We start from the raw sequence: 21,534 nt of genomic DNA, 5'->3' as shown, positions 1-21,534 counted from the left end.
TAATTTTTAAGTTATCCCATTAGTGCTGAGCGCCACTTTTATGGGCCGATTGAGCTGAAAATCTCAGGGAAGCTTTATAATGGTAAAAGCGGAATTCAATTTTTTTGTTTTGCTCTAGTGGCGTGCACAGGAAAGTTGCAAAAAAAAACCGGTACGGCTTGGCCATAAATACCAACCAGGCATTATGACCCGTTTTGGGCGGTTTCCCCGGGCATTAAAACCCGGTTTTGTAGTAAAAACCCGGTTATTTCGACCAAAAATTGAAAAATGTAATTTTTGAACGCCCAAAGTGAGATGAACACTTTTTAGAACTTTGATACAATCCGTAATTGAAAACTACACAACCTCATGTAATCTATAGAGCTACAAGTAATATACAAAGCGATTTATTTCAAATTTAGTGTTTTGGCTATAGGTACCACCTTTTTTGGTTAAAAAAAACCCGGTTTAAAAGACACACACTACAAAAAAAGAACATATAAAATTTGTGTGTTACATACCAGAAAACGAGCATAAAACTATTGGGTGACACATATAGAGATTACTAGGGTTATTAGGGTGACTCAAACCCTTACTAATGACGTAAACTGTTATTTTTATTGGTTGAAAAGTTAAAACCGTGTAATAAAAACCGGTAATTAAAACTGTCGGGTATTTATGGCCAAGCCAAACCGGGTCATAATAGGGCGTAAAAAAACGATAAAAAAATCATATAAAAAATAATAGTTTGAATAAAACAAATTCACAAATAGATGTACTTGTCAATAAACATTAGATTTCACGAAAAAAATCAGCGAGTTTACTAAAAAAACAAAAAAGTTAGAAGGGGTATTTTGAATTTTCATGATTTTCAAATTTTATTAAGCTATACCGGCAAACGGAAGTAAGCTAAACTGCCTGCTCCAGGGGGAAATGAAAGCCAGGGTAGTAGAGGGGGGATTCATACTGAGAATGATGCAATTATGAAGCCGGAAACTGTTTTTTTTCCATTTTTCTGAACCGGGTTTTAATGCCCGGTTCGGCACTAATGGGTTATGATTAGAGAATGTTATTTTATCATAAGTTTATGCCTAGTTTGATTGTATTTTATTATTAAATCTCTTTGATCCTTATACTAAAGTAACAGGATGTCTGTTTGTGTGTCTGTGTGTTTGTTTGTTTGTACCAAAGGATCTCGCTTACCGCTGAACCGATCGGGTTCTCCTTAACAGGGTAGCTTCTCATAGGTCCCGGGAAGGTTTATAACTATTTTGGGAAAGGGTAACACCACCCTACGTAACATTGGCGCGAGGTATCGGTAAAGGAACTCTTACGCAACATATCGTATAAACTTGAACGCAACAAAAAAATAATTTTCTAAAGTGCCACTGGAGGCTTCTAGGGGGCGTAAAACTTGTAAATTGCTAAGATAACGATCCTCCTAATCCACCATCTTTACCCCCGCCCCCTTCACTCTTGCTGTATGAACAAACTGATTAATAAATGATATCCATGTTAGCAACCTAATTTTTCCCTTGTCATAACCTCCACATATATTATATATCCATTTTTATTTCAGACATACATAATTACTAAAATGACGCATGTAACTTGATCAACAAATAACAAACCAACTGCATACAAAAACTCATACAAAGTTGTAGAAAAAAACGTGGTTATTTCAAACTTAATTTTAGTGAATAATAAACTTAATTTCAACCTAATTTCTAAAAATGCATATAACCTAAAAAGAAGGGAAAAAAATATAAAAAGAAATAAATATAAAGACAATCAAAATGCCGAGAGAGGGAAGAAAAGGTAAGTGGAAAGAATATAAGTGTTATGGATCCATAAAAAAAAAAATTCATTTACTTCCCGTCATTTACAATCACCCTATTATAAAGTAGTAAGCTTTTTTGTTTTTATCAAAGGATCTTACTAACCGCTGAACCGATATGGTTCTCCTTTACAGTGAAACTTCTTATATGTCAAGGGAAGGTTTTAGGCTATTTTAATTTTAGATTTAACCCGTAATATGGTTTAGGCTGTTTTTCTGCCTCATGTATAACCCTTAAAATAAAGAGCCCCCTAGATTCTAGGGCCACAGCCGCTAATCCTATTATATAAAGTAGTAAGCGTTTTTTGTCTGTCACGAAGGATCTCGCTAACCGCTGAACCGATGTTGTTCTCCTTTACAGTGAAGCTTCTTATGGGTCCTGGGAAGGTTTTAAACTATTTTTGGGGAGGGTGTCTTCACCCCTCTCCCCCCCAAAAATATTTTTTTTATTCTTTTGAAACTCAAATTTAATATGGGATGAGGTCGACTTTTCCCCCTCCTTACTTAAGTGCCCCTAGAGGCTTTTAGGGGGCGTAGCCGCTAGTATTTTTATAAAGTAGTAAGTATTTTTTTTGTCTGATACAGAATATCTCGGGAAATAATGGTACGAATTCATTTTTTTTTAGGAAAGCTTTATATGTGTATTGAGGTTGTTTTTGGCTGTTTTACTAACCTCCCTTAGATGTTATAGGCACAGCAAGGAGTAATCATTGTAGGGCCAAATTAAATGTCTTTTTTTCAGTATGGCTCCAATTCCAATAAATTTTCTCTGGATTAAAACAAAATTCTAAAAACATGTTTTGTTAAGCTGGACCTTTTAGCACCTCGGATTTAAAATACTTTTAAAAAAATGATAAAGTTTGTTTGGAAAAAGCGGCTTGGAGGATTTTTAACCTAATAACTACTGCGGATTCTCCAAAATGCCTGAGTTTCTTAAGATACCGGTTTAGGTTGTTGTAAACAAAATATGACTGCGGCCATTCAAAATTTGTAATAAACATTATCAATTTAAACTACTGACAACTTAAGTTTAAGTTGAATATATTATTTTTTCTTATAATTTCTTATACCCTATATCTCTGATCAAATTGTGTTAATTAAAGTTTTAGCAATTGTCAAAGTTGTTAATAGATGATCTTTTACAGTACTTTATTAGCAAACAAAAGTTTATTATTATAATTGTCCTCCAGTTTTTAACCCTATTTCATGTTTTTAAAATCTTTTTTTATGGATGGGAAGGTGTTCTAAATAGAATTTTCTTCCTTCTGGAAAAGAAGATATACAAAATCATCCCTCCTGTAGATTAAAATCTGTGGTTGAATCTCCAACTTTCTATCAACCAATCACAATTTTATTAAAGTATCCAATGTTTTAAGTCAACGAATAATAGATTTAACAATGAACTGTTTATTACACTAGTCCACAAAGTTTTAAAATTTTTCTTATTCAATGGCTTAACAACTATGGGAGATTTTAACTAATAAGGATTGGTTGGTTTGTTAAGTTAAGTGTTCAAACGTTTTAATTTTTAATCTACAGCAGGGGTAATTTTGTGTGTCATCATCGAGGATGTACATAATTTTATCGGCCATTGTCCTATCCCTTTAGATACCTGATTTTAATGTCCTTTGTCCCTTACTCACTAAGCTTTTTATAGTGCCTGTAAAAAATGACGTCATACTGGCCTACCATTGCTCAATTAAAATGTATACTGGCCTGCTATTGGTAATTTAGTCTGTGTATTGGCCTGTCATTGCTCATTGTATGACGTCATTTTTTTATATGCACTATGAAGAGCTTTTTATATTAAAAGGTAAGAAATGGAAGAAGGGCCACACAAAGAAACACAAGCATAGCCTTTCACAAGTAAGATTTTTTCATTCCCTCTTTAGATTTGATTAGATTAGATTTATTATTCTTGAGTGTACATACATAGAAAAAAAACTACAATAATAAATGAATTAAATGAATATTATATACATTTTCGGAATACTGATTTTTACTGCAACAAAGTACAATATTATAAGCAAAGAATTTCTAATATCAAGTCCTAAAAATGAAAATATGTCCTTTAAACAGTTTCCGTTTTATAGCTTCGCTTTTATGGATGTTTTCATCCTTGTTTTATTAAGAGCAAATATACTTTACAAATCTTAGGACTTGTAGTTGGCATTTAATGATATAATTATATTTTTATATATATTCCGAACACCTCAAAATATGCTGCAACGTTATAATAAACTTATAGTTTTTAAAAGAAGAAGCAAACCTAATAAAACATCAATCTCAGACAATTTGTAAAAATTGAAGTTTTGACTAATATTAAATGAATTTCCAAATTTTGAATTAAATTTTTATTTAGTCTGATTTGGATTATCTGAAAGATAATACTAGATATGATGAAAATGAAATCAAAGAGTGGTACAGGTGAATGCAATTTCATTCTCAGAAGCGCAGCTATTCTATAATTTAACAGTTAATCTGTACGTTGATCCTATATATAAAAAGAGTAACGTTTGCTGACATTGCATATATTACATTTATAAAGTTTTATGCGTAAGTGTAACGCTACTTTGACTTCTTATCTATCTTTTTGCTATTCTGTTCTTCTCTGTAATTTAAAATATTGTTAAATTATGTTTAATGAGGAACTATACAATCAAATGCTTTTGGTAAATCAAAAAAATTACTCAAAAGTTTACTTTACATAAAAGGTAGAATACAAAAGATTTCGCCAACCACTGAACCAATTGTTGTTTCCCAATACTGTGAGGCTATTCATAGATCCAAGAAATGTTTTCATTTATTTAGGGGTTGGTAACTTAACTCTCCTAAGAAATTTCGCAAATGGCAAAAACTTACATACTCACATCTCCCACAAAAAAAATATAGTCAACTGACATCCCAAACCCTACCCTTAAAGGTCCATCGAGCCTTAGCTATAAGTTTATGTTAAAAGTAAGAAAATATAGATTTTTATTTTTAACTTTTTTTGTAAACTTGCGCATTTTTAGAGTTTTTTCTACAAAATTAGTTAATTTAGTTTGTTAGAGTAAAAAGTATGAAATATATAATTTCATGCTGTATATTTATGTGTTTTTACTGATCTAAAAATAAAACAAAAAACATTCTTTTTGAGTTCAAAAAAAGTTTCCAGACAAAAATATGTAATTATACCACATAATTCACCATGCTTCGGATAATTAATAATCAAAGGAGAAATATAATCCCAGTATATAAAGTAGTAAGATATATTTGTTTGTACATTAAGATCTCAAATACTTCTGAATCAAATTGAATCCCAGGCTATTCTTTTTTTATATCTAATACTTTGAATGGTTTTAGGCTATTATTCTGTTTGTACCTCCCCCTACAAATGTAGGTCACTTTTATACTTAAAGTAAAGGGAGGGGATATTGGGCTATTTATTACACTGGTCCCAAAGTTTTATAATAACGTTTTCTTATACGTTGGCCCAACAACTTTGGGGACTTTTGAATTGTGCTTAGATGGTTCATTAAGTGTCTAAACGTTACACCAGCAAATTGTAGTCTACAGAAGTTGTAAATTTGTTTATCATCATTGGAAATGTACACCAATTTATCGGCCCATGTCTTATCCCTTTAGATCCCTCTTCAAATTGTCTCCTTCCAATAACAAATATTAAGACCACTGGTGCCTAAATACATGTCAGAGTACTGTTGTCGCAGTAATTTTCTAACCAATTCTAAAAAGCTTTTTGGCAAATTTCTTGGTAAATACCCAGGGCGCAATTATCAATGGGGAAACCCAGGGACATATACAAGTTTTATTCGAATTAAAAAGTATATGCATTGTCTCACAAGAATGATAGGGTTCTTTCTTACAGTGCATGGAGATTAGGTCCAGGGAGGGTTTAGAATTAATTTGGGAAGGGGTACCTTCACCTTTCTTAGAATAAAAATATCCAGTTCTAAGTTTTAATTTCTCTTCTAAAGTGGAAAGTCAACTCTCTCACTGGGTACTTATCTATTTATATGCTAGTGACTACGTCCCTAGAGTTCTATAGGGATACTTGAAGGGGGGGGGGGGTATGGTAAATTTCGGAGACCCAATTTTTATTTAAGTTCTTTTTTTTTTTGGGGGGGGGGGAGTTGACCATACCCCTATTTTAATTTTAGCTTAAACGAGAAAAATATATCTTTGGAGGAAACACTTCCCAAAATACTTATAGACCTTCTGAGTACCTATGAGAAGCTACATTATGAAGAAGAACCATATCGGTTAGCGAGGTCCTTCAATACAAACACAAACAGAGATCATGTTACTTTATTATAAGGGTATATCAAACATTATATTTTTTTCCAGAATTTGTGTCACTTTAGCAGAAAAGTAGATTATTTTCTAATTACTATATTCATGTTTTTCTATTAAATATAAAGTTTTGTAAATTATCTGCATCTATTAATAGTTGCTTTAATAATAGAACCTATTATATTCAATTTTATGTAATAATTATACATTTCCGTAAGTTTTTAAGCAAGGTAGGTGGGGGACAATTGACTGTAAAAAAAAGTTTGGGTATAGTCCTTTCCACGACATCCCTCCATAAGGAGCGATTCTTCGTATTTTTAAAATGGCTTTTTATAGGTTAGGTTAGGTTATATTGTGTTAGGTGATTGCCCCACAGGGTTAGGTAATTGGCCCCGCAGGGTTAGAGCCCCCCGCAGGGGCTAGAAATAGAAGAAAAGCCACTGTGAAAAATACGAAGAATCGCTCCTTATGGAGGGATGTCGTGGAAAGGACTATACCCAAAAGTTTTAATTAAATTTTTTGAGCACGATTTCATTGGTTTTGATTTTGGGATCTTTTATAAAATCTTTATTCTTTAATGAGTTGTACAACCCCGTAGTGTGCAAACATTAATATAAATTATCTTTAATTTAAAAAAAAAATATTAAAAATTATTATCAAAGGCTAACCTTTAGTCTAAGTAACTAAATATAATTAAATAAAAAAAACTTGTTTATCCTAGTGGGGGAGGGGACATTTAGCTGTTTATTACCAGGAAAAAGGTATAACCTACAAGCGAAATACATTTAAAATAATATTGGGAGGGGCAGATGTAAAGGTCGCCAATTTTACTATGTTTTAACCCCCAACGACAGCTGAAAATCACGTCTAGGTTTAAAAAATATTTTTAAATTAACCTATTCACCAAATAGATGAAAACATTTTCTAAAAGCATGAAGTTTCAGTCCAGTAGTTAGTTTTAGCTTAATGGATAAAATTACAGAAAGTCAAAAAAAAAATTTTGACAATCTAGTATGGCTTCAAAACTAATTAATATCCGCTGGATTAAAACTGGTTCACAGCCATACTGATAAATCATGTTTAGCATCGTATTACAGACAATTTTCACGAATATTAAAAAAAATTATAAGATTAATACCACTTTCGGGATTCGGCCCCTCGGAGCTAAAAATTGTTTCAATTTTATAATCTTTTATATTTATATCCGCGGAAATCTGTCTATAATACGATGCGACAAATATCTATTTTAATATTTTAAAAATATTTTGTTTCAGAGGATTCAAACAAGATTGCCCAGATGGACAGCTAAAAAGAGACAAGGAAATAAACTTTTTCATTCAACTGTTGTGAAATTGCTTAAAATAAAGAGATGTTTAATAAGATATATAAGTTGGAAGGAATTTTAATGTTAGAGGGAGATTTGAAATCTGCATCAAATTTTAAGGATTATTTTTTTACAAAATTCGTTTTTTTGTATAATTCATTATCTAAAAGCGGAAATAAAATTTAAGTTAATTAATTTTGACATCTGTGATGGTGGATTGAAAATTATCTGCACTCTGATTGGAGAAGCTTAAGTGTCGCACATCATTCAACCAATCAGAGCACAGGTAGTTTCCAATCCACCTATCCTATTGGTCAAAATTTATGAACTTAAATTGTATTTCCACTTTTAGATGAAGAATTATACAAAAAACGAATTTTATACAAAAAAATCCTTAAAATTTGATGCAGATTTCAAATCTCCTTGACATTAAAATTCCTTCCAATTTATATATCCTAATTTTTAACAGTTTTAACTTTAGGAAATTTTTCAGAGAACCAAATTATGGAAGGTACGGGTAGTTTTTTTATGTGTATGTGTAAGGTAAAGTTAGATTTTGATTGGTTTAGGGTCGCCCCAAAGGATTAAGGCCTTACAGGTTTATGCCTCGCAGGGCTAGGGCCCGCTGTACGGATTCGGAATACAGAAAACAAAAAAAATGTATTTAATTTTTCTTTAAAATAACTATGGTAAAGAGATGGGGAGGTAAATTTGTTCAACCTTGTTCATCTTAACGGTTTTTTTAAATACAAAGTTTTTCAAATCAATTTAACGTTTTTAACGTGGTAAAATATCTATAATTAATTATATTCAGAAAAATTAAATGTTGAAAGGATAATCAATGAATAATAAACCAACGAAAAAAATTTTTTTTTGAAAATATTATGATTCATAAAATGACTTTACGCATAAAAACTTACTCGCTAACTTTTTATTATTATAAGTCAAGGTTAGAAAAGTTTATAATTGTTTTATTTATATATTTTTTATTAATACAATATATGTCGGGGAAGGCCAATTGTATATTTTTATTAATAGTATTTAGTTGCGATGTTACTCTATATTTTACAGTGTATGTACGTCATTCAGTAACTCTTTGAGATTTATATTCAATGCATACTAATAATTTATTTGCTAAGAAGCATCAAGAGTTTGGTCCGTAGGTCTCTCGGCCATGCAATGCTTTGCTATATTTTTCTTAAAGGTTTTATTTTTTTCTAACATCCTTCATTTTCTCACTCTGTTTTTTTTTCATAATCACGGAACATCTGCTCTATACGATCACTTTTCCCGTTAGAACTTCCTTACAATTAGTTGGTTATTTGGAGAACGAATGGCTGCGAAATTATGCACTTGTTTCTTAGATATACATACAACAAGAAAAAATTTTAACATACGTGGAATTTATGACAGGGGAAAAATATTCGTCTATTTAGGTTGCCAACATGGATTGATTTATTGATCAGTTCATTCATTCAGTAGGAGGGGATGGGGTAAAGAAGGTGGATGGTGGGGGGGGGGGGGGTATTTCAGCCAGCTACAAGTTTTACTTTATTAGAGTACTTGATAATCTGGTGTAAGATTCAAGTAATGATAAATCCATTATTGTAGAGATGCAATGCGACAATGTTAAAAAATGAAAAATAAAAAACAAGGAAGATAACAACTGTGTTCAAAAGTAGCGAAACATTGAAAATAAACAAGAACTTGAAATAAACCAATAAATAGTTATTTATTGCATCGTATTATAGACAGAGTTCCACAAATATCCAAATCAAAAAGATTTGGGCTAACATAACTGATTTTGATTTTATGATTTTATTTTCATAATCGTGGAAAATCTTTGTAATACGATGCTATATATGATTTTTTAGTATAGCTGAGAACTGGTTCTTATCCAGCGGATGTTATTCAGTTTCGTAGAATTATCATCAAACAAGGATGACAACATCCATAAAAGCGAAGCACTGAAACGGTAGGACAAACGGACATTAACACTTGTATAGTGTCAGAACTGAATAATCAGAATATAAATGTATAAGAATCGGAGCAAAATTGTAAGTAAATTTGTTGATAAACTACTTGATACAGGATAATGTTTATGGACATACTGACATTTTTATGACTTGATTATAGAGTTTCTTTGTTTATAACGTTATACTTTATTGTTCCAGGAATCAACTTACCAAAAATCAGATCAATCGGATGATTAGATCACATAAAAATTTGTTGTTAAAAAATAAAAAAATAAACATATTTAAAATGGACGTACGGACATTCTGGTAATGATTATAGAGTTGCTACGACTTCTAAATCGTACCTAACTACTACAGGAATCACCATGCAAAGTTTGAAATCGATAGGACAATTCTAATATGCCTAAATTGACGAAAAAAAGCTATATCTCTGTGACGGACGGACGGACGGACGGACAGACCGACCCTAATTATAGAAAAGCTTCGCTTTTAAAAATTCAATTGTGACAGAGTGACCTCGTTATAGAATAACTCTTCCACTAAACAAAAGCTTTTGCGACACGACATTGGCAACAATTGTTTAAATTGGCAAGAAAAACTGGTAGCAAAAAAACAATATTGCAAAAAAAAGCTATAAATATAGATATATAATCATCCAACTGCCTGGATCCCATTGTTGTGGACCCTTTTTGTCTGTTAGCTAATTGCTTTCTGGTCTTTTGTAGTGACTTGGCTGTGTTAAAATTCCCGACACTATTGGTGGGGACATACAGTTTTTTAACCACTTCCCCCTCTTTTCTTTTACTTTAATAATATTGAAAAGTTTCAATTTTTTGCACTGCACAGATATTGGAGATGTACAGTATGATCCTACCAGCCTCAAATGCACAGGCACATATTTTATCAATATTCTACAAATCACAAAAAAAAGCAAGGATGACAACATCCATAAGTAGTATATTCATAAAAAGGACGCGCACCAACTATTCTATTCCCCAACAAGGAAAAAAATCAACACATCAGGCACCGAAATTTTTCGTTTATTGGCATAAACATCATCAGGGTCTAAAAAAATATTAAATTTTTTTCACAAAAAAGTATAAGAAATGGTTATATACACAATAACATAACAAATCATTTTAGCAAAATGGTCAAAATTTAAAGAAACAAGGACAATTATATCAACAAAAAGCGTAGTAACAACAGGACTATGTAAATTTAAAATATGTAATAAAAAAATTCTATAAAATAAAACAACTTACATGGTTATTTATATACATTTTTTCACATAAAATTTAGCAGTATCTTCGTGCATTGTCAAGAATAGAATGAGTTTTTTGGGGGAAAATTAGTTTGATAACAATACAGGCGGTCAAAATGGTCAAAATTTGGGTGGTTGTTGAAAATCATCTGTTTGAAGGGTTAAATAACTATTACAAAAATGTTATTGTGAAGCACAAAAAAACATGGAAGAAAATTATAAAGCAGATATTTTAATATTTATTGGCGGAAAATTACGAAACCTTTCAAACGCATTTTTATATTACAAGATATTTATATTTTTAGCATCAATGGTAGACCTACGGGCATACCCATTTGGTATAGGAAATAATTTACAAAAACAAATCTGCCATCCATCTTAAATAGTTGCCATGAAAATCACATTTCTCTTACAGCGTTACTGGCTGACGGACGTATAGACAGATAGACAAAGTGAATTATAGAGTAGGTCGGACTTTAAAAAAAGAGGCATTTTATTGTTAATAAGGAAAATATTTTTCAAAATTGGAATAATCATAATTTTAGAAATGATTTAATTCTAATTTAAATATTTTGTATGCATTGCATATTTGATCGGCAGACTCCCATTTACAGATCAATAAGGTTTGATTCTTTAGTTTGCAGCTGACTACAGCTGTAGCTGCCAAGCCCCAAGGGAGGGAGGGGATATTGTGCTGTAAATTGGACACACAGAAAACTGTCCCGAATTTGTATTAATTTTGAGGAAGAAGACTCCAGTTACGTCATATTTTTCTTTCCCGAAAAAGGGAAGGGGGAAAGAAAAAAAGGGAAGGGGGAAGAAAAAATAGATGGGAGAAAATGAGGTTTTCCCCATCTCTTTTGAAGAGATTTTCTTCCCCCCTTCCCTTTTTCGGGAAAGAAAATATGACGTCACTGGAGTCTTGTTCCTCAAAATTAATACAAATTCGGGACAGTTTTCTGTGTGTCTGTAAATTGCACTGGTACCCAAAGTTTTATTAATATACCTTATTCGTTACCTAAAACTTTGGGTAAATTTATTGAATTTTTTAGAAGTTGTTTCATAGAAGGGTCATTGAGCAGTTTATTACACTAGTTCCCAATTTTTTATAATGCCATTTTCTTAGTTTTGCTTAACGACTTGAGGGACTTTTTATTGAAAATTTATTGGTTTGTTCATTGAGTTGGAGTGTCCAGACGTTTATGAAACTAAATATAATCTACAGAAGGGGTAATCTTGTGTACCACCATCAATTTATCAGCTATTGTCTTATCCCTCTGGAGCCCTGCTGGTTACAAACTAATTTTTAGCATATATCTTTAGCCACAGTTTAGCGTTTATTATCTTATCCCTTCAAATCCCGGTAAGTCGTTGATTGATATTTATTGATAAAATATGGATGTAGGTTTTTGTTGAGCAAATCTTTCGGATATTTGACAAAGACGGCAATGGATCCATTGATTTTAGGGTGAGTATTTAAACTTTTATCTATAATTCAAAGTAGAATGGTGTATGTCTGTCTGTCTGTCCGTCTGTTCGTTTGTCCGCCTGTCTGTCCGTCTGAAGCTTACGATCTAAGTAACACTGAAACTACCGATTGGGCTCTACTCTTCAGGGAATATACCTACTGGTCCTGTGATGGTTTTAAGCTATTTTCTTGGTTGGTGGGACACTTGTTAATTGTTTAAAGAAAAGGATGATAACAGCAATAGAAACAAAGCTCAATCAATTGAACACAGGGATAACTGAACAATAAACATAATTGAGATACTGAGATATATTTATTTAGGGGGTTAATTAGATTATTTACTATTGCCTTATCCCTTACGGTCCCTGTATTTGCTACTATTTCAATTAAAAAACAATACATAAAATTTGATAAAGGAGAAATTAGGCTGTTAACGTTTTCCTATTCGTTGGGTTAACAACCTTCGGGAATTTTATTCAATTTTGAACGGTTGGTTCATTTAGGTTGAGTGTCCAAACATTTGAACCACTTATTGTAATCTACAGAGGGGGTAATTTGCGTATTATCATAGAGGATGAATATTAATTTATCGGCCATTGTCTTATCCCTTTAGATCTCCGATGCTGATGATTATTTAGGAGTTTATGCTGGCAACAGATATGACAGCTAGTGGCACACCAGAGGAGAAGCTGAGATGGGCATTCAAAATGTATGATAAAGATGGTTCAGGTTGTTATTACCTATTATCTAATTGGTGAAAGTTTCTCCTTTGATTGCAAGGGCATCATCTGATGTAATAAGATGCAATACTCTAAGGCCGATTGGTGGATATTAGGTTAGGTAACATCTAACATTTAAAAAATCCTTTGATTGCACACCTTTGTCTGAGAAGTCCTAACTGTGCATGGTAATGATTTACGCCTTCTTATGGACCAACAAAACTATCACTTTCCTGACGTCGAGCGGATGCGCTACGTGTTCAGGTACGGTCGCGGGTTTGTTAAAGAAAAGTTGCTCTACTAAGAAATTAAAACTTAAATTACAGTCAAACACTTTGTTATAGTCAAAGATACACAAAGTATAATAGCTGTTTATTGTTCAGAGCTGGATCTTTAAATCGTTTTAGTGGTGCGCTAGATCGGGGCGATCCAGTTCACCCCGGTTTGGCGCGGCAATGACACTAGTTAAGTGTCATTGCCGCGCCAGTACCGCGCCACTGGGCGCACTGATTTGCCCTTCCATTTTGATTTAAAGATTGAAATCTAATTATATCTAGGTGCGCCGAACTGGATCGCCCCGAATTGGCGCACAACTAAACGATTTAAAGATACAGCTCAGAATAGAATTATAATCAACATAATCAATTGATAAAGGCTAAAGACATGCTTAAGTTAAATTAATGGTTTTTTTTTAAATATATCATGGTTGAATAATTCATTACATTGATTTTATGTCTTTAATGTTAAAACAAAAATCTGTTAAATTAGTAACTACCAATAATTATAAATTTGAAAAATTCTACTTTAAAGGAACAATTGAAAGAGAAGAAATGGTAGAAATTATTGAAACTTTGTATGGTATGGAGGGTGTTAGTACTGATACGGCAGGTAAATATGGTCGCTACTTTCCCTCAATGTATCCATCAAACACTGAAACACTCCCCCTCACCTGCCCATGAAATAAATTGAAAATTAGCAGGAATAATTGCCTAACAATCGTGAAGGGCCCAAACCCTTCGTGGCTACCCAGTACTTAATATGACCTACAATAATAAATAAACAACCGACAATGAGTGTGGGGTTTCTGTGTTCAATAAGGCACTTAAACTGCCATGTAATATTTGTCTGGCCCTTAGCGTCAAAAAGGAATGGGTTTATTTTGTATTTTTTGTGGGGGGAGGGGGCATAGGAAGGAAGGTATTTCTGGGTTGATAGTTTAAGATCTAGATCCTTATACTAAAGTAACAAGATGTTTGTCTGTGTGTCTGTACCGAAGGATCTCGCTAACCGCTGAACCGATTGGGTTCTCCTTAACAGGGTAGATTCTCATATGTCCCGGGAAGGTTTTTAACTATTTTGGGGGAGGGTACCACCACCCTTCCAATAGAAATCGCAATAAAATCGTGCTGCGTAGAGGCATGAATTTAACAGCTGATACCCAGGTTATCATTCGTATAGGTGGAAATTTTTTTTCGTAAATCATTTTGTTTACGATAGTATATATGGTCTTACTCTAAAATTGTATCAATTTTGTTATACTATAGTATAGAAAATTTGTTGGTTCTACGAAAGTATACTATCGTTATGCAATAATTCTTTTCGGCCGTGATCTAGTGGGTTAGAAAATTAGTACGAGGCGGTAAAAATTAATACAAATAAAAATTAGTACAAAGCACAAAAAATGTATACAAAAATTTAAAAGAAAAAATTTAGGACCCCTTGCAAATTTCGTACAACATTTAAAAAATTGATACGAAGGGATGCAAAAGTAAGCCCAAATTGTTAACATTTCTATCCAAAAGAACTAACAATTTTGTAATTTTTATGTGATGCCATCCAGACAGTTTGAACAGAATTATATTTCATCAAAAAAAATTTAATGAGTTAAGGGATATATTTCCATGTGTTTAACTCTGTTTTAGCATAATAAGAGTACTTGGAATATTCTCATCCTTAGCTTCATAATTTGAAGTAGGGTGTAAATTTTTATTTTTCAACTCTATCATGGCTTGACTTTACTCTAGACTGGATTTGATTGACTTACCTCTATAGTTTAAATTTTGTAACTATTAAAATCAAAATATTTCAAAATATTGAAAGAAACAATTAAAAGGGAAACAAATTTAAATAAGATTTACTTCTTGCATTTTTAAACAACCATACATATTTTTTAAAACCCCTAAAAATAAAGTTTTTCTAAACAGTAAGAGACATTTAGCGGCAAAAATTTTAACTATATAAGGTAGAAAATTGTTACAATCCATTTTAAATGTGCATTGAAAAAGGAATAAAAGCCAGCTCGCCACAATTTTATACACAGGGAGGGAGGGGACTTTGGGCTGTTTTTTACACTAGTCCCCAAAGTCTTAGTATTGTTTTTTGCTTAACAACTTTGGGTACTTTAATTGAATTTTTATTGGATGGTTCACAACTTGAATATCACTGATTTGATAGTTTGTTCTTCCAGTAGGAGGGGAGGGGTGGGGTAAAGTGGGTAGATAAGAGCGTTTGTTCTTTTAGCCAGCTACAAGTTTCACTTTATTAAAGTATATGATAATCTGGTGTGAAATCCATTTAATAATAATCCATTATATAATACTAGCGGTTACGCCCCTACAATCTTGTGGCTCTGTATTTAAAGGGGAGAGAAAAAGCCTAAAACCTTCCCAAAACTTAAAATAGAATAGCAAAAAACCAATCTACGACTTAAAATAAAATAGCCTAAAACAATCACAAGACAAATATTAGGCTTACCTGAAATAGAAAGCTTAAGCAGTAGTAGTAGTTATTGAGATCTTAAGCTTCAGAACATAAAGCCTTAAACTACTTTATATAATAGAATTCTTTTTTTATATTTCTCTATGTATATCTTTTTAAAAGCGAAGCTTTTCTATATTTAGCATCAGTCCGTATGTCCATTTTAAACATTGTGATTTTTAACTTTTTTAACAACAAATATTTATGTGATATAATCATCGGATAGATATGATTTTTGGAGTACTGATTCCTAATACAATAAGGTACCAAGATTTCAAGCAAAGCAATTCTGTAATCAAATCCTAAAAATGCCAGTATGTCCTTAAACAGAAATCTGTATTTTAAAAAGTTGTGCAACAAATATACATATATTTTTTTCAAAACTTTTATATTTCTATTTTGTAAATAAAGTTCTGACACTCTATGAGAGTTAATGTTCATCTGTCCTACCATTTCAGAGCTTAGCTTTTATGGCTGTTGTCATCCTTGTTATTATTCACTTGCAGCAGGGGCGTCCAAGCTTTTTTATTTGGGGGGGGGGGGGGTAATCTTTATTTCATAGAGGTATTTTTTTTGGGGGGGGGGTAAAAAATGAAAATCCAAAATTTTGGGGGTGACCCCAAAATTCATTTGGAGGGGTAATCACCCCATTACCCCCCCCCCCCCCCCTTGGACGTCCATGTGCAGCTGCCCCCCTTTTAGTGTAATAAGGAGACATAAAAATAGCCTCTACCATCTAGGGGCTTAAATCTAAAAATAAGATAGCATAAAACCATCACAGGACCTATGTGAACCTTCCCTTAAAAGGAGAATTCAATTAGTTTAGTAGTCTATGTAATCTTAAGCTGTAGGCAAAAAATCGTTACTACTTTATATAATAAGAAGATTAAGAGTCTTTCCATGTTGTTCTTAGTATAGGTAGAATTTTTTTGTATTATGAAAATCATACAAAACATAAATAAGTACTATTGTTAATTTTTTTGTAATTTTGTACAGTCCATTTTTGTACTTAGAAAAAACCAAGATACAAAATTGAAATTGTAGAGTTAGACAATATTTAAAAAAAAAAAATTCTAAAAAGTGAAAGACACCTAGCAACAAAAATTTGAACAATATCAGGTAGAATTTGTTTTGTATTATGAAAATTATACAAAATATACAAAAGTACTATTGTATTATTTTTTTGTAATTTTGTACTGTCCTTTTTTTGGCTAAGTCCCTTAATCTTTTTCTTGTACATGTTGTATCAATTTTGTCTACAATAGTACTTTTATGTTTAATAGTAACATATTTAATTTAATTTTAATATGTTGTACACTTTTTCAATTATCAGGCTAAGTCCCAAACTTTATATACAAAATTGATACAACATGTACAAGGGGACTTTGCCAAAAAAAATTTACTGTACAAAATTTAAAAAAAAATTATACAATAGTACTTTTGTATGTTTTGTATAATTTTTATAATACAAAAAAAAATTCTACCTATACTAAAAACAACCTGGGTAACAGAGACAAATTATTTCTCAAATTAGATATTTAAAATAAAAAAAAATTTAAATGCCACTAGAGGCCTCTAGGGGCGTAGCCGCTAGTGGTTAATAAAATAGACAGGACATACTGTTACTTTGTAATAAAGATATTATGAACGTTTCAAGATTATAGGCTAATATTATTTTAGCATCTCGGGCGCACAGAATATTCAACGCTCTGGATATCAATGGGGATGGAGAACTAGACGTGGATGAATTTACAAAGGTAAGAGCAAACAAGGACACATATGGCGAAAAAATGAACCAATAGCGTGTCTAGTTTTCAAAATGAACCAATAGCGTGTCTAGTTTTCAAAATGAACCAATCACGTGTTTAGTTTTCAAAATAAACCAATAGCGTGTCTAGTTTTCAAAATGAAACAATCACGTGTTTAGTTTTCAAAATAAACCAATCACGTGTTTAGTTAGTTTTCAAAATGAACCAATCACGTGTTTAGTTTTCAAAATGAACCAATCATGTGTCTAGTTTTCAAAATGAACCAATCACGTGTTTACTTTTCAAATTGAACCAATCATGTGTCTAGTTTTTTCTAAAACAAATTATTATTGGATGTCTTTTGACACAATGATACATAAGATTCAGGGAAGGTGGATCGAAACGTTGGGCTGTTTCTTACACAAGTCCCCAAAGTCTTATAATAACGTTTTCTTATTCGTAGTTCTAACAACCTTAAGAACTTTCATTTCAATTGAATAATTTATTAAGTTGAGTGTTCAAATGTTTAAACTACTGATTGTTATCTACAGAAGGGTTTATTTTGTGTATCATCATTGGGGATGTACATCAATTTGTCGGCCATTGCCTTATCCCTTAGATCCCTTCATGTGATTGGTCTATTTTAGCATTAAATTACGGAGAAGTTTAAGAACAACATAAGATCGTTTTTTTATTCGTTGAATTAAAAAACTAATACAGAACAAGTTTGATACATGATTGACTGTTTTACAAGTAACATAGTCTAAACTTTTTCACCAACAATTTTATTTTATATAAGGGTTAATTTACATACATATAATCACTAGAAATGACGATAATCTCTAACAAGGATGACCACATCCATAAAAGTGAAGAACTTATATGATAGAACAAACGAACATTCACAATTGTAAGAGTGTCAAAACTTTTTCCAGAATAAGCAAGCAGAATATAAATATATTATTTTTAACAAAATTTTGAATAAATTTGTTGCAAAACTTTTACATACTTACATTTTAAAGACTTGATTATAGAGAAGCTTCGCTTATAACATTGTACTCTATTGTTCTAGAAATTAGTGTTTCAAAAATCAGATGAATAGGACGGACGGACCTACCCTAATTATAGAAAAGCTTTGCTTTAAAAAATGCAATAAATAAATCTGTATACAGCATGACCCTCGAAAAAGTAATTTTAAGCATCTGCAGCCCTTATTTCTCAATGAATTGTTAAAAAAAGCATATGTCCTTGTTCTCTATAGTATTCCACGTAAGTAGATATAAAAATATTTTTTTTACCTCCATTAACACCGGAGATTTTTAGTGCTAAAGTTTTGAAAAAGTGACTGAGGAAAAAGTAACTTTTAACATGATACGACTTTTTTAGCAAAATTAAGCTAGAAATCCTTTTATTTTTGTTACTAGCAGAAACTTTATACAAAAATAAAATAAAAAATTTAGTTTTTGAGTAAAAAGCATTTTTTTACACATATTTTTTGAGTCTTTTTAGTTTAATGATATTTTGAAAAACTTACTTATTAGGCAAAATTGTTTAAGATTAAAAAACCAAATAAATCTCTATGAATATAGCAGGAAAATTGTTTTTGTTTCACAATCCTAACTTTAATAACAAAAAAGTTATAAAGAAGTAAAAATAAAACATAATGATTTTTTAGTCTAAAAAGCTTAATTTACCCCTTATTAAATAATTGAGATGTCAGAAAAGTAGGCGGAGCAACTGTCATAATTAATCCTTTTCTATAAATAAGGGTTAATAAATAACCTAAAATTTGCAAATAATCAATTCATTCAGTAGTATTTTTTGCCATTAAAAATTTATATTTTTTGGTGGAATAAAAAAGAAATATTTAGTTAACTTGTTTTTCTTTGTGTCTCATTATTCAATTGCCAGAAAAACATAATATAACTATCCAAAAAATAAGAGAAACAAAAAAAAATTCTTTTTCTCAGTCACTTTTTCAAAACTTTAGCTCTAAAAATCTCCGGTGTTAATGGAGGTAAAAAAAATATTTTTATATCTACTTACGTGGAATACTATGGAGAACAAGGACATATGCATTTTTTAATAATTCATTGAGAAATAAGGGCTGCAGATGCTTAAAAATACTTTTTCGAGGGTCATGCTGTATAATGCACTAGTTTTTGTTTAGTTGTAAGGTAAAACTAATTTTGTTTCTGATATTGGATTTTACAATTTCTGTTATACAACAAGGTTTATTACACCTTAGTTAAAAGTAATACTTTTTGTTCTATTTTTCTATTTAGAGAATAAAAAATCTTTATTTCTTTATTATTATAAACTAACACTTTCAGCTCAATGCTTGTTTCAATCGGTACCTTTAAAAATTGGGAATAAAAGGTCATTATTTTGTGTATTTTCTGTATGTAACCGTTCAGTCAAATGTGCTTATTAGATCAGACTGTTCTTAATTATGACCAAATGTATATATATGAAATTATCATAAAAGAACTGTTTGCTTAATAAGCTCATTTGACTAAACAGTTAAACACAACACTGAAAACGTGAGAAAAAAATCACCCCCCTTAAAAAAATATTTGCTGAAGTATCTTTATTAGAGAAACAGATTATTCTAATATGACGTCATTCAGGAAAATTTGTCCAAAAGCTTTTAAATTTATTCCCTTTTTTAGGCTTTATAAAGAGCATCCTAGGAGTTTCTTAGGCATATAACTTTCGAACTACCCCACACAAAATCACAAAAGTTGAAATAAAAACTATTAGATGTTTTTTTTTGTGGGGGGGTCTGAAGATAATTAGGCTTTTTTTGAGGGGGGAGGGTTTAATCTTTTTTACTGCTCCAATGTTTTACACCCGGGGAAATTAAAAAACACTTTTGATTGGGGGGGGGGGGGGGTGGGGGGGAAATATCTAGAGGGTAATCATATTTAAATCTTCCAATAGATTTTTAAGAAAATGCTAAAACATTTAGGTTGTTAATGAAGTATTGTTCGATTAACATTTTGCCTTCAAGGTATTTTGCTGCATTGAGTGTCTAAGTGTTTTTGTATTGCTAATTATTATAATATAAGTCTAATTCCTTGTCTATAATAGTCAAATAGCTTTTCTATAGCTCTTAATTACATGTTCTAATTATTATCTGCATATTTATTAAAGTTTAAAAACATATCTGTGATTAACATTTATGTGAACATTTTACAACATATGTAATTAAAAACAAATCTAAAACGGATGATCCAATAAAAGTCAATAGTTTAGTTTAGGTCGTTTTGTTCTACTTTCCTTCCTCCTTTGAATACATAGATCCTAGATGTTAGGAGCGCAGCCGCTAGTTCTATAAAAGAGAAAGGGCCTCTATAAAAATTATGGGTTTACTATAGAATAAATTTTCGCTTGGGGCGAGGTCACTATTATTCAAAAATATGAAAATATTTTATTGTAAAATTAAACTTTGGGAATAAATTGAAACAAATTTATAAAAAGAAAATATATAAGTTAAACAATACCCACTTAATACTTTTATTGAAAAGGAGTTAGAACAAAATACAAAATAAAATTTGGTGTTTACCTTCATAGTGTCTTGTTGAGAACGAAACCATCCCCTCCGGTCCAACATTTAGAACTAAATCGAAAATAAGGAGGATAGGGTGTGGTTTATTATTTTTTATTTAGGTCAGGTTAGGTAGCCCCGCATGGTTAGGCTCCCCTACAGGTATAATGCATAGGAAAAAACTTCCACCCCGCCCCCCTGCCTTTTATTTTCCATTTTTTTTCTCAAAACATAAAGCATGACGAGAAGGAAACTGTCCCAATTTTGTATAATATTTGCGGAACAAGTTTTAGTTACGTCACATACGTTTCGGGAAAGAGAAAGGGAAGGGGGGAAGAAAATCTCTTCAAAAGAGATGGGAGAAAAGGGGGCTTTCTTACTATAATAGGCTGAGTTGATTAGACAAAAAAAATCATATATAAAGATGCAACGAGTGCAAACTGCAATGTTTGCTATGCTCTTTGTAAATCTACTTTATGTTGCCTTTCCATAGATAAATTAATTTGTATTTTCTAGAAAATAATTAACTTTTAAATTCATCCAGCTTGGATAGGATATAGGTAGAATTTTGTATTTTGCTTGTTTATTGCCCCTACAGGGCCATATCCTAACATAGAGAAAA

General features: G+C 31.5%; 1 protein-coding gene and 1 long non-coding RNA gene across 2 annotated transcripts in view; one reads left to right on the top strand and one right to left on the bottom strand.

Moving 5' to 3' along the window:
* The first annotated feature begins 1,530 nt into the window (after positions 1 to 1,530).
* Positions 1,531 to 21,534, top strand: part of LOC145333498 (neuronal calcium sensor 2-like) — a 39,300-nt gene continuing 19,296 nt past the window's right edge. Inside the window, exons 1-9 of the mRNA XM_080178650.1 lie at positions 1,531 to 1,797; positions 3,630 to 3,682; positions 4,179 to 4,243; positions 7,384 to 7,429; positions 10,256 to 10,300; positions 12,076 to 12,138; positions 12,777 to 12,867; positions 13,668 to 13,745; positions 17,295 to 17,371. Of these exons, the coding sequence (XP_080034776.1) occupies positions 1,776 to 1,797; positions 3,630 to 3,682; positions 4,179 to 4,243; positions 7,384 to 7,429; positions 10,256 to 10,300; positions 12,076 to 12,138; positions 12,777 to 12,867; positions 13,668 to 13,745; positions 17,295 to 17,371 (540 nt within the window). The 5' untranslated portion in view covers positions 1,531 to 1,775. The remainder of the gene's footprint in view (positions 1,798 to 3,629; positions 3,683 to 4,178; positions 4,244 to 7,383; positions 7,430 to 10,255; positions 10,301 to 12,075; positions 12,139 to 12,776; positions 12,868 to 13,667; positions 13,746 to 17,294; positions 17,372 to 21,534) is intronic.
* On the bottom strand, positions 10,434 to 10,781 carry LOC145334303 (uncharacterized). Its single transcript, XR_013884801.1, has 2 exons — positions 10,672 to 10,781; positions 10,434 to 10,474 (listed from the first exon to the last, which is right to left on the bottom strand). It is a non-coding gene; the product is annotated as an uncharacterized LOC145334303 (long non-coding RNA).

Source organism: Acartia tonsa, chromosome 12 (assembly GCF_053477335.1).
Source record: "Acartia tonsa isolate MP-2025a chromosome 12, ASM5347733v1, whole genome shotgun sequence".
Lineage (NCBI taxonomy): Eukaryota > Metazoa > Arthropoda > Copepoda > Calanoida > Acartiidae > Acartia > Acartia tonsa.
Note: the sequence above shows the minus strand (reverse complement) of the source record. Positions and strands in the feature narration are given on the sequence as shown.